Source organism: Protomyctophum bolini (genome assembly GCF_963924005.1).
Source record: "Protomyctophum bolini genome assembly, chromosome: 17".
Taxonomy (NCBI): domain Eukaryota; kingdom Metazoa; phylum Chordata; class Actinopteri; order Myctophiformes; family Myctophidae; genus Protomyctophum; species Protomyctophum bolini.
In genome coordinates, this window is record NC_137878.1 from 15832331 (window position 1) to 15845347 (window position 13017).

The following is a 13017-nucleotide window of genomic DNA, read 5'->3' on the forward strand; positions in this document are numbered from 1 at the left end:
ATGCCAACTTGCATTATGTTGTCCAATATTAATTTGCATAATAAGCTGGGGTATCATTGACAACCTATATATGCAACAATTTTAAAATTCCATTGTGCTTTAAGTGACATGTCAAACTAAGAGGGTTTTCATGATTCTGATTCCATTGTAAGCATTAGCTTTGCATGAAAAATACCAGCCATCATAAATGTGATGAGGTCGATCAGCAGTTGGGCAAGTGCCTAATATGACACTATCAATATGGCCCTGTGTTTTTCATGCCAAATGAATGCTTGCAATGGATTCAGAATAACAAAAAACCCCTAGTTTGACACATACTTAAAAGCATAATGAAAATTGTAATTGTAGAAGTTGTCAATGATAGCTTGCCAATTATGAAAATTGCCCAACATATTCAAGTTAGCATCTGGCAGTTTCTAAATGCTGGGTACCCATACTCAATGTCCAGGTTCACATTCTGGCAAGTGGAATAAAACCATCATAAAAACATCAATAGTAATGTTGGTTAACCACACACACACAATCCATATACCGGTATGTCCAGACTAACGGGATGTCAAGAGTTCTAAAGAATTTGTTTCCAAGGCATTTCCCATTCAAATGTTGCACTTCCTCACAGCATAATTGCTGAGGTTTTCAAGAAAGAAGTCACTTTGGCAATGAGGGAAGAGAATAATAAATGTCTGCCTGCATTATATCTACATATACGCCAACACACTGCTGCTGTAGTATTACGAGTAGTTGGGCAGAAATGTCAGTTTGACAAAGTATGCCGTATGATTTCCAGAGTGATTTACATTAAGCAAGAACCAAAAATATGGCAATACATCATATGACAAATAACCAGTCGTCAACCCAAGGGTTTGCACACACCAAAAATACACGTTTAACCGTCATATAGCCTTTGCAGAATAAACTTTTATTGAAAAATGAACTACATGGTCCAAACATGTAACATTAAAATGTTTATAAAAAAACCACTAATCCCCCACTGTAAAAAAAAAGTACAATAATCCCACAGTTAAAACTTCCTGGAGGGAAGCAAAGGTTCATTTAAAATAGAGAGGTTGTGTTGGACTGTCCTCAGAGGCATAGACGAGCCCAACGACTACTTCCTATTGGCTGAAGCCGTGCCAATGACGCAGTCATTAACCTGGAAGAGAACAGAATTGACATTGAAGACGAACACTGAATGAACAAAAGTCAAAACAAGCCGCAGCAACACGAGAAGCATATTGGTTAACTTTAAAAATATATATATTTTAGAGTTGGTTTTCACAAATATAGAATCATTAGCAATTTTACATACATTTTCAAATATTATACCGAGCTTAAATGAAGTTTGGTTTCCATGGAGACACCAAATTGACTAAAATTTGACTAGCAGCCTGAAAACCCAGTTTCTTTTACAATGTGTGCTCAAGAAATACAGTAGATAAGTACTACCCACCTTGCTAGCAAACCTCAGGGAGTTCAAAGTCTCCCCAAAGTTGTCAGTCTCTGGGGAGATGTTGGCAAACATCAGCCTGATGGGGTGAGAAAAAGATAAGTCATGTAATGCATCCACTGACAGTGTTCCAAGACAAACTAGTTAACTCTGAAATAAATTTGTGGATTTCAGAATAATGGTCTCCAGGTTCAAACTCACGTTTTGCTGTTTCCTCCCAAACATCCCTGAAGAAGATAAGTGAGCTTGGAATTCCTGTAAGGAATGAAATTCTCCTGGAACACAAGGAAAATATGGTTTTAGCCTGGCCCAAAACAGAAGCTCCAGTCAAAAAGCAACAGATTGGAAATAAAAGAGAGAGTAGCATTCATAATTTCATATAACTGAGTGCAGGGTTCAGAGAATGACAGACCTTGTTTGCCAGGGCAGTGATGACAATGCCCAGGTTTGTGAGTGAGCCGTTAATGGCCGTCATCTCTTTGAAGCGATGACCTTGTGCCTGGCTCTTCTGGACACGCTCACTACCGGCCAAGTCCACCAGGCATAGGGTGGCTGTACAGATGAATACAAGTCAGCAATAAGAAAGTGTGATTGAGACAAACATGCAAAACACAGACTGCCCCAAAAAAAGAAAAGTTTTTTTTTTTTAATGTTTTGGGCCTTTTCTGCTTTTGATAGGACAGTGGAGAGACTGGGAATGACAAGCAACGGTCGTCTGACCTTTTAAAAAAAATAAAGTACTCACAGTTGCACTTTAGGTCCCTGCCTGTGTTCTCTCCACTGATGTCAAGCTGGAACACCGAGTGGGAGCGAGAGGAGCGGTCATTGACAGAAGTCTGAGCAGTGGCACGATTCTGGTTCGCCAGGGCCATCAGATTGATCACCTGACAATTGGGGAATATAATTGGCATCTTTAGTCAGCTTGGGAGATAAATGAGCATGATGTGGCTCAACACATTTCAATATCAGGTTGAATGTTAAGTGGCTACTACAGAATAGAAATAAGTGTGCTGTACCTGGTCCTCTGAAGTGACCTTCTTGTAAGCAAGGTTTGTTACGGTAACAGTGTTGTCCCCAGACTTCCGGATTTCGTGCTCAGGCCGGTTGCTGGCCTTGCCGGTGTAGAGCAAGTCACGCAGAGTCTCATTGTAAATCTCTACGAAACTTGCCGTGAAGGAGAACTGGGGGAAATAAGGAGTATTAGGTGAGAACTTCCCTCCACAAATAGGATGCTCTATAGCAGGGGGTTTTAACTGATTTTGACCCAGGGACCACCATTCTGACTAAGAGCAACCTGGGAGTGGGGATCACCACTATTGGGCTGACCACCCGTCCCACATCTCTTGGAAGAGTCCAAAAATAGCACGACTGTCCCGCAAATCAAAGATGGGAAAATAATTGAGCATGCAATACCATAATAATCTTTAATCATATTCGAGGGCTTTGAGAGAAATGACTCCAGACTCTCAAGAGGGCAGGCGTGTGTCTGAATTCAGCTGGGATGCTCGTTATGCATCAAGGCAATTATGTTTCTGCACTGCATTGTCAAAATAGGCCGACACCTGGCATTTGTTAAAGCTGTTATAACTAGGCTACATTTGGTTGTATGAAACACTTTGTTATTTATAAATAAAGTACTTTTAAACTAGAGATAGCCAATGTTGATGTTGAACTTAAAAATAATCCCTGGGACCACCTGCAATACCTCCGGTTTTCAACCGGAGGTATTACTTCAAAACCTAATCCCAAGGAATTTCAACTCCCAGACTCGCATTGTGCAAGGATATTACAAGAGTAACCAAAACGATTAAAATATTTCACCCAGATTCCCTCCTGAAGGAAAAAATAAAAATGCACAGGGTGACCGACCTGCCAGCCTTGCTCCTCCAGTTTCCTTCCTGCCTTAAACACCTGCTGCACTGCCCGTGGAATGACTCCCCAGCCATCTTCTGTGTCTGCTCCCTCCATGGTGTGAGTTTTGCCGCTCCCCGTCTGGCCGTACGCAAAACAACAAACGTTGTAACCATCCAGGGCCGACTGTATAAGGAGGGAGAGCTCTTCAAAGACCTAGAGGAAGGACAGCCAAAATAAATAAATTAAAAACATAAGCAAATTAAGATGTCTCACCATAATAGGACAATGAGTGAGTAAGAGTATATATTACTCTTCATATGACCACCGCGCTCTGACTATAGGTGCGCTAACCGTTCAAAACATATCAAAATAAAGGTAGTGGGTCGCACACACCAAGACTGCAGTTCAAATAGTTTATTTCATATTTGAACAAATAAGGACAAACGTTTCAGCTATCCAGCCTTCATCAGTGACACCGATGAAGGCCGAAGAGTATATAAATAAATACCTCTTGCTGTGAGGAATGGGGCCCAAAGACCTTGTCAAAGGAGAAGGAGTAGTTCTTCTGCGTATCCAGGGTACGACCTGTATGAGACTGAAGGATTAAATAAAAGTTGATGTTATGTCCATTATTTATGAGGCAGTGATAAGAGAATGCAGGTATAAAAAGGAACATTGCCAATATGAATCCAGTGATGACAAAATGAGGTCTACTGCAATTACAGGTTGGCCCCAATGTAGTTCAGACTAGAGCTTTCACCGGGTCCCCAGATACCGAAAATACCCAAGTGGAGCCGAGACCTGCACAGGTCGGAATCGGACGAAATTGTCACGGATCCAGTTGTGTCATTACCCTTTTCATGTCATGCACCCCCTAGAGGGCGTTCACGCACCACAAGGGGTGCATGCACCAGTTTGGGAACCGCTGGTCTAACCAATACAAGCATAATGGACTCACCTCCTCACTCTTGGCCAGAATCAGGGTCTTGTCATCATGGGCAGGGAGCTGGATGTGGTCACCCATCCCTCCAGCCAGAAGAGGGCGCACTCTACAGAAAACTCTGATGTTCCCCTATAGAAGGAAACCAGTTTGAATGACAAGGTAAATGTCCCCATACATCCTAAGACATAGGCACATTAAGAAATGACAGATACAGTAACACTTTAAATGTAAACAAACCCAAATCATTATAAATGGGGGACCTGACTCTTACAAACTAAACAGAAAGGAGTGGCTCATATTCTACCCACAATGGACAGAAGTTCTGTGACTGTACACCTAAAGACTTCGAGACAGACTATGGCGCCTATGGGAAAGAAAGGCTGCACACAATTTGTCCCGTTAAAGGCCTATTCATAGTCTGGTTTTTCGGTGGTGAGGTGACTACCGCACCGGTGGTGAGCTGAAATAACGTTGAGCGGTGGCGAGTAAAAACAGAGAGAAGGGCTGGAGCGGTGGCGGTGGTTTGCTCTTCACGTCATGTTGTAGTTCGGTGGTCACCTAACCACCTAAAATCCAGACCATGTATGAGCCTTTACAGTTCTAAAGATATCAGCAATACACCTGATGCAATTCATAATAATGGGCATATCATGCATGCACGTCTATGGAGTTGCAAACACTTCTCCTTAAATGCAGCCAGAGCCCTACAATGCTAAAAACTTGCCTTGAGTTCCTGGATGACATTATGTAGGCACCTTCGCGCCATCTCGCCAGAGTGGATCTCATCCCTCTGGCGGGCTACCGTCTCCTGGCAAGAGGTGAGCTTCTCTTCTGTGTCTCGGAGTGTTGTCTGTGTACCACAGAGGTTTGTCTGGGTAAGAGCCAGGCTGGACTCAGCCACAGACAGCTTCACCTTTGAGAGAACCGGAGACATTTTAAGAACCATGGTTTTATACAGGCTTCCATCTGCATTTTGATTTTTTTTAATCTAGGCTGTTGTCAAAAGGTCATGGCTATAAACCCTTATGACCATTATGTGAAGTTGCGAACCTTGGGGGGGATTTATTTATTGGAAATGGTGTAGTAATGAATAGCTTACCTTTAGAGACTGCAGCTCCCTTTCCAGATTTTCTGCAAGGGTCTCCTTAGCCTTGTGCTCCTGCTCCAGGTGCAACAGCCGTCTCTCCATCTCTCTATTGTTGCTGGTCATGTTTTGGAGATCAGCTTTGACCCCATAGAGGACTTTTAGCTCAGCCTCACACTCACTGATGGGAAAGGGCAGGATTTTTTTAATTTTTCTTCAGCCAACCAACATTGGCCAACAGACATCGTCGACATGGCAGTTATAGTTAAGCACTTTGAACCTGGTGTCATAGCTTTGTATATCATTATCAGCTTCTTGTTAAATGAAAATAAGTTTGGCTTGTGTGTATCATATTTGCATACTGGTACATACAGTATTCAGTGTAATCAACTTAATGTCTATTTTCATATTATAATAATTAGTCTGGGACTCTGTCAGGATCAAACTATTGATTACACCCCTAGTGATAAGACATACCTGAGCCGACTCTGCTGTGCTCGGATGATGCCGTCCTTCTCGGTCACTGCAGTCTTGAGCGACTCATTAATCTGATCAGAAGACCTTAATTTATTCTGACATGTGGTCATCTTGCCCTCCATATCAGCAACCTTGCCTTTTAAGTCCCAGCTAGGTCGCTTTGTTCCAGCTGACACACCTGCTTTTGGAACTGTGGCTGCGACAGGCCTTTTCGCAGCTACACCTGTAGGACATCAAAATGTGTTTTTTATAGCTGTGCCAACCGCTCTAAATCATCAAGGTGCCGCTCACATCACACAAGTGTTATTTTTAATTACTTTTATACCAACTAGTTAAGTAAACAATGTAATTATTATTAACTAAGTGCAAATAAAGCCAAAAGTTGGCTTTGGTGTTGGAACCATTAACCACGGTTCAAGGTCTTTATTAATGTCCCAGAAGGGCAATTAGGTTTACAGCAAGAGTATAGTGGTTTAAAACATAATACAGGACAACAACAGACATGAGACACCATAGCATAAACAGTCTGGGCGCATCTAGTGCAGGTATAGAATCAAAGATTCAGGCATAAGAGCAGGGTCTAGGCCATTTTGTTGCAGGGCAGCACAAAGACAACATGGGGTCTCTGGCAGACACCCAGAGCTACTGGGGTGTAATGAAATTACTGGAGGCCTTCCTGGGCTCTGTGCAGCATTTGGGCTGTGCATTAACGCCTCAGACAGTATCCAAAATGCCCATTAACAAACTGCACAAAGTCAAAGACTAGGGTTGCTATCAAGGTCTGGGAAGATTCATTTAGGTTACCCAAGTTAGGTTGTGCCTCGTGTTAACACTTTGACAATTAAAATCATCCATTCCTATTGTTGATGGGTGGCCTAGAGCCGACAAGAGTTTAACCTCTGCAGTCAGACTTAATGTAACAAATTAGCTGATAACAGCTAGCATGGGCAGCATTTCTTTTCGAGTTTATGATCCGGTCATTGTTTTGTAGTCAGGCTCTCAAATCAAATTTTACCCATAAAAGCTGCAGGCTACGAGAGAACGAGCCACGCCTATTGTTATTCTTCTGGTTTGAGGGAAAGGAAGTTCCAGATTGAGGATTCCGGCCTGATGACTACAACATGACTTGATCCAACGATATGATCCACTCCACAGTACAGACCAGATTACACAGCAATTTTGTAACTCTGACTAGGCTTTCCTACGGGGGGAAAATCCTGGTGACGCGAGGTTAGATAACAGCATGTTTCAGACAACTCACCTCTAGAAGGCCCAGCAGCAACAGTGGCAGCAGGAGGGCCCATGGATCTGGCTGGTTTAGCTGAAAGTAGCAGTGGTTACTTAATTAATTCATAACAAAAAGCTTAAATTCTTGTCAAATGAAAGACAGTCCTGAAGATGGTTGGACCCTACACTCCAATCTAGAGTGTATAGTTATATTAGTATAAAGTAAACACTAGATGAGTCCCCGGGATGGAAACACCTAAAAATGCCAAAAAACCCACTTTTTCGCTTGAAGGTGGCGGATTTTGGGGCTATATCGAAAAAGTGAAATGCACAAATGAGGTACGGAAACACTTGCGGAAAAGATTTCCAATTAGAAAAGCATTCAACTCTCATTATATCACTTTTGAACAGTTGGAAAAGAAAAAGAAACAAGCGACGGTTTGATCATGTATCCGTTTCTGTGTGTGTTGTGTTTGCGAGGTGTATGGTGAACTTACACACAGGGGGTCTGGCAGTGGTCGCTGGGAGTCTCTTGGTGCCTACAAGAGTGGCTGCTACCTTTGGTCTGACCACCGCCTCTGGCTCCTTGCGCTGCCTTTTCTGCTGAAACGGCATCAATAATGTGTTAGGGGTCAGAACATAGTACAACCACAACCTTTTCCCAGCCCTTGTGGTATTTAGCAGGAAATTAAAGTAATTTACAAAAAGACACTTTAGGTAGTTCTGACGAGTGTTTGCAAGTTGAGCGTTTACGTGTCACAACTTCACAAGTAAAGATGAAATTACCTAGGTTCCATCCTGGAGGCTAATCTTTCCTGTGATAAATGGCCACCAACGTAATCAAAAAGTCAAAGAACAAGATTCCTTTACAGGATCTCCTCACTGGTCAACAAAAACACCTTGAAGACCTTAACAGGAGACCTCGTACAAGGTTACTTAGACTATGCATGCACCTACTGGTACCACAGCACCTCAAAACTAGGCTCCAGACTTCCCAAAACAAACTGGTCAGGCTCCAACTTGGACTCACCCAAGTCTTTGTATTGAGTTTGTGCCAACCCTGAAACATGACAGTCATTATTACCATAACAGTCATGACGCATCTGCAGCCCGTTTTACGCAATGGCTACATTTACAGTCCAAACATGTATATAAACATTCCGATTTCAAATATAAAGTGCCACGGGTGTTAAACAACGCGGGATGCAGCAATGCATGCAGGGATACAGCAATCGTTGTACCAGCAAAATTCTAACACCCGTGGCACATGTGGCGAGTACTTTATATTTGGAATCTGAATGTTTATAAAAGTTTACAATGTAAATTTAGCGATCGCGTAAAACAGGCTGCAGTTGCGCCATGACGCTCGTGAAGTACGAGCGTCATGTGAACCATGGCTACGTTTGTGCCAGAGTTGAAATGTACTGCAATTCTGCTAACTGTTAATAAACATATCAATCAATAGCAAAACAAACCTGGGCAGGCTGGCTTTCATAGTTGTCTGCAGCTTCGGCCAGGATCGGTCTCTTTGTGGAGCTCATTGGCAAGGGGAGACGAGATACGGACTTGGGCGGATCTGCGTTCTGTTGTATATTATACAAAGATTTAAGTTAAACAGCAAAGAACCACCGAGAAAAAGCTAGACCGTGTCGGGTAAATAATTTAACACCAACGGTGACCCACCTCCATTGTGTTAATTTGCTCTCCTGTAGGCCTAGCTCAGCGTTGATGTTCTTTCTAACAGAGGAAGGCGATTGTTAACTCACTGCATAGTATACGGTACATCAGTAGGCCATTTAGAAACAAACTAACATTTTCATCGTCAACATGAGACAGAAATCAGTACCGCCATTTCCCGTTGTGAATAATGTGTAGATTAATAATAAAATAAAAATAGTTTTCCTACCGTGTTTGCTTCAGCTTACTGCAGACTTGAAAGTATCGACGGCGACGCCCGGCTAGCTTCAGTTCAGTGGCTACTTTAATTTGGCTGCAGCCGTTTGAAATTGAATTTTAAACTCAACTGTTGTTTGGTAACCTCGCCTCGTCAGACTTTATCCTACGCTGATTGGTTGGGGGGGGGGGGGAACTGCACACGCTCCGCCTCCGTGGTCGTGCGCAAGCCAGGTTCGAATCAGTGTTGATGATCGCATATAATAAGCGACTTTGGGCTTGTTTCCTAACTTTCCTAATATTGTTAAACCAGTGTTTTATTTTCAAGTCAAGGACTCCAAAATGTATATATTTGTCTGTGGGCAGACCCCCATCTGAAAACATTTTATGCCAGGGACACCATACAAAATAAAGAAATTCGCAGAATCGAAGCATTAATGCTATGGACCAGAGCTAGAGCCAGCCTGTAGCTGTAACTTGTAGACTAGACTAGAGTACACCAGTAAAACGCCTTAATATAGGTGACGGGCGACCGAAGGGCTGAGAGCCTGAGACACTAATAATACCATTATACCAGAATTGTCTGCAGCACTGTCATAGAAGTTTCATTTTAAATTGTCTCATAAGCAGGGGTGTACATTAATATGTCGGGCTAGTTCTCAAAGGAGCAGCGGTGGCCGAACGGAGCGGTCTTGATATCGGAATTACCACCGCTGAAGTGCCCTTGGACAAGGCATTGAACCTCTACCATGAAATGTTGGCCTGGCTGTAAACAAGTTATTGAGCTTAGTCCAGTTACCCTGGGTAACATTATATTTCCTTTCCTTACCTGGACATAGTCCACCAGATGGAGCCCTCTGTCACAGAATAGTAAATAATGCCAAATAGCACGGATTGACAATTCCATACTATACTAGTTAAAGCCACGCCTATGTCGTGGTCAAAACAGTAGTAGTGTAATATGTACAGGTATTATATTTATAGGTGTGTATGTAATCTCGCCTAAAGACCCACCTTGGCTTTTAACCCCGCTTGAGTTCCTTCGGTCCTTGTATATGTTTTGTCTCACTGTGATGCTGTTGCTTTTCTGTTGTTTTCCTGTAATGTGTCTCAGTTGTTTTCACTGTTTGTACTTTGTTTTCTCGCTGTTGTTTTTCTGTGTGGTAGCTTTAGTGCATTTGTTATTTTATTTTTCTTCTCCTGTACAGCACTTTGTAAACTCTGAGTTGTGAAACGTGCTATATAAATAAAGTGGATTGGATTGGATTGCGTGTGTGTGTGTGTGTGTGTGTGTGTGTGTGTGTGTGAGAGAGAGAGAGAGCGAGACAGAGTGTGATACCTCATTAGACCTCATTAGCAAACTTGACCTGGGATTCAGCTAAACCGGTTTTACTGTATATTCAAGGGGCCGAGCTGTCACAAATTGACTCAGGGGTTCCACTACAGTCACACACTACTACACAAGTAGCCTACACAGGCAATACCTGCAGGCCAATGTCTGTCTACGTTCAACACAATCACTGGCCTGATCATCCGCCATAGCAAAGTGTTGTGGAAGCCGCTATAAGGATAAGGTTAATTATTTAACAACAGTGTGAATAAGTGATTTTATTTACCTGTGTAGTTGATATACTGCAGATGTCTAATGAAACCTGATGTAGGTAATTAGATTTGTAGCATGTTCTTTAAAGTTATACCTGGCTGTAACATGCTCAGACTCTGTCTAGGCAACTAGACTCAAACTAATCAGTTATGTGATATGACTGGGACAGTCATATATCACTGGTGGAGCGGAACCTTGTGGCTCAAGAATCCGCCACTCCTGTATGAATTCAGATTCAGATTCCTTTATTTGCCATTGTGTAAAACACATAGGAATTTGTTTTGACATTTGCGTGTGTGCATTTATTTGTATTTTTACATATAACAAATAATAACAACAAACAACACAAATACAACACTGTGCAAGAAGTATAAATATAAAGTGCAGAGTTATGGAAGTGCAAACATGTCCGGTGACACTCCCTAGGGGGCAGGGGTGGGAGGGAAACCAGAGTCATTTAGGCTGAGGGGAAAAAGCTCAGTCTGTGGCGGGCTTTTGTAGCTTTCGGCAGCCGCAACCGTCTCCCAGAGGGGAGCAGGGTGAGGAGGCCGTGGCCAGGGTGGGAGGGGTCGGCCATGATCTTTCTCCCTCTCCTCAATGCCCTGGAGTCATGCAGGGACTTGAGGGAGGGCAGTGGACGGCCAATCACCCTCTCCGCAGAGTGTATCACCCTCTGCAGCTTGGCGAGATCTTTTGCAGCTGCAGCAGGGTGATGATGGAGTGTGTGAGGATGGACTCAATGATGGCTGTGTAAAACTGAGCCATCATGGTCCTTGATAGTCTGAACTTCCTCAGCTGCCTGAGGAAGTACAGCCTCTTATGGGCCTTCTTCAGGAGGGCCATGATGTTGAGTTCCCACTTCAGGTCCCTAGAGAGGATCATGCCTAGGAACCGACTCTACTGGGGTCACCTGGGTGCCTCCCAGCATGATGGGAGGGGACGGGCTGCGTTCCTCCTGAAGTCCACCACCATCTTTAGAGCATTTAGCATGAAGTGTCTGGTGCTGGGAGTCTGGTGCAACGCACAGGTTCTGGCTGCACCTGGAGTGGACCTGGTGAGACGTAGGAGTAGAGGGGCCCGGACAGGAGTCAACCCGGCCACAGAGCCTAGTCCTTCCACGCGCCAGACCTCCTATGCAGTCCGGCAGAGTAGTTCGGGAGCAGCGGACTGTTTGGCCCTGGTCTTTCCATAATGTGACTGATCGTGTGACCGGCTGGGTCACCTGAGTGAGGGGTATGATTTTGCGAGACCCGAAACCCAATGACCTTGGGATACATCACTGAGGATACGTCCCATGAGGTGGATCCATGTGATGGACCTGTCATTTTTTGGTGAATAAAGCCAGTTTAATTGTACTTATCGTGCACCTATCGTTTCAACTCTGTGCTGATTCCCAGCCGTGAATTGGGCCAGCCTAACCGGTTACCAATGGTCACAGGTGTGATCTGGAAGTTCACATATGACTTTAATTTAAATTCTAGGAAGAATAACCCCTTGAGATGTAGCATCTCGTTTTCTAGGTCACAATACGACACATTGTGAGCTTTTAAATCAGCTATTTTTGAACAGTTTTGTAAAGTTTTACCTGTGACATGCTCAAAATATGGATGGCAGGTTGAAAGTCGTTAATCTCAAACTGCACAGATAGTATAATGTGTCAATTGTTCAAATCTTAAACTTCAACACCCCCCCACCCATCGTATTTTGAAATAGCAAAAATTCATACAGTATTGCAGTAAATGGCATGCCGACCAAGTTTTTCAGTAAACAAAGTCAGACAACATAGGCTTTCATTAACTGTTTCTCAATCTTTAATGTCCTTCCGTAGGAAACAGTCTATTCAGATTAACTAGAAGTGTAACTGTTCATACAGTATGCAAGTGTAGCATAAGAGGGTATAGTTAATAATTGTAATATCAGGAGCATAAGAAATGACAACAATAACAAGAATATTGAGAACGTGTGTTACTTCTCATAAAAATACAATGTCATGAAATATAAGAAGGAGGACCAATTCCAACAGCCTGTTTGAGAATGAGTCTTTTTTTTTATTGGGCGGAGATAAACCTACATTTAAAAAAGAAATGGAATTGGTGTCCCAGATCACCTTCATGTTGGCCTCTTTGCTTTTCCATATTATCAGACCAATGACACACTTCTAAAAGCTATGTGTTGAACAATAATCCAGTTTCACACCTTTCAAGACCTGTTAAAGGTATATTCAGTGATTTCACTTAATTCAAATATCACTTTTCCCCCTTTCTTTGTGATAATCCTCCCTACTCTAGAGTGTGCTGACCATATAATTAGTTCCTCCCTGTCCCCAGTGAACCGCAGGGGTAAAAAAAAACCTAGTTTCGGTTTTGGTGGTGGGTGAGAAAGCCTTCATCCAATCAGGATTGAGCGGGGCGGGCCTTGGTGTGCGTGCTGTTGGCCTGTTGCTTGTATCCCCACTGTAGTGCGTGCATGTGCACATCTTGTTACCGGGG

The 13017-nt window shown here is 43.1% G+C and overlaps 1 protein-coding gene across 3 annotated transcripts; it reads right to left on the bottom strand.

The window, feature by feature from the left end:
- Nucleotides 1-990: 990 nt before the first annotated feature.
- kifc1 (kinesin family member C1) lies at nt 991-9015 on the bottom strand. 3 transcript variants are annotated; one of them, XM_080787780.1, is made up of 17 exons: nt 8939-9015; nt 8716-8769; nt 8508-8615; nt 7530-7632; nt 7067-7126; nt 5806-6028; nt 5344-5509; nt 4969-5157; nt 4260-4373; nt 3810-3896; nt 3317-3514; nt 2464-2628; nt 2193-2331; nt 1860-1999; nt 1649-1722; nt 1451-1526; nt 991-1153 (listed from the first exon to the last, which is right to left on the bottom strand). In XM_080787780.1, the coding sequence occupies exons 2-17, from the start codon at nt 8719-8721 to the stop codon at nt 1109-1111; spliced, it is 1893 nt and encodes a 630-aa protein (XP_080643906.1). In that variant the 5' UTR covers nt 8722-8769; nt 8939-9015; the 3' UTR covers nt 991-1108. The 3 variants fall into 3 exon arrangements, with proteins under 3 accessions (XP_080643906.1, XP_080643904.1, XP_080643905.1); XM_080787778.1 differs by having other exon boundaries at nt 7530-7635; XM_080787779.1 differs by having other exon boundaries at nt 7530-7635; nt 8716-8765; nt 8939-9005.
- Nucleotides 9016-13017: the final 4002 nt, after the last annotated feature.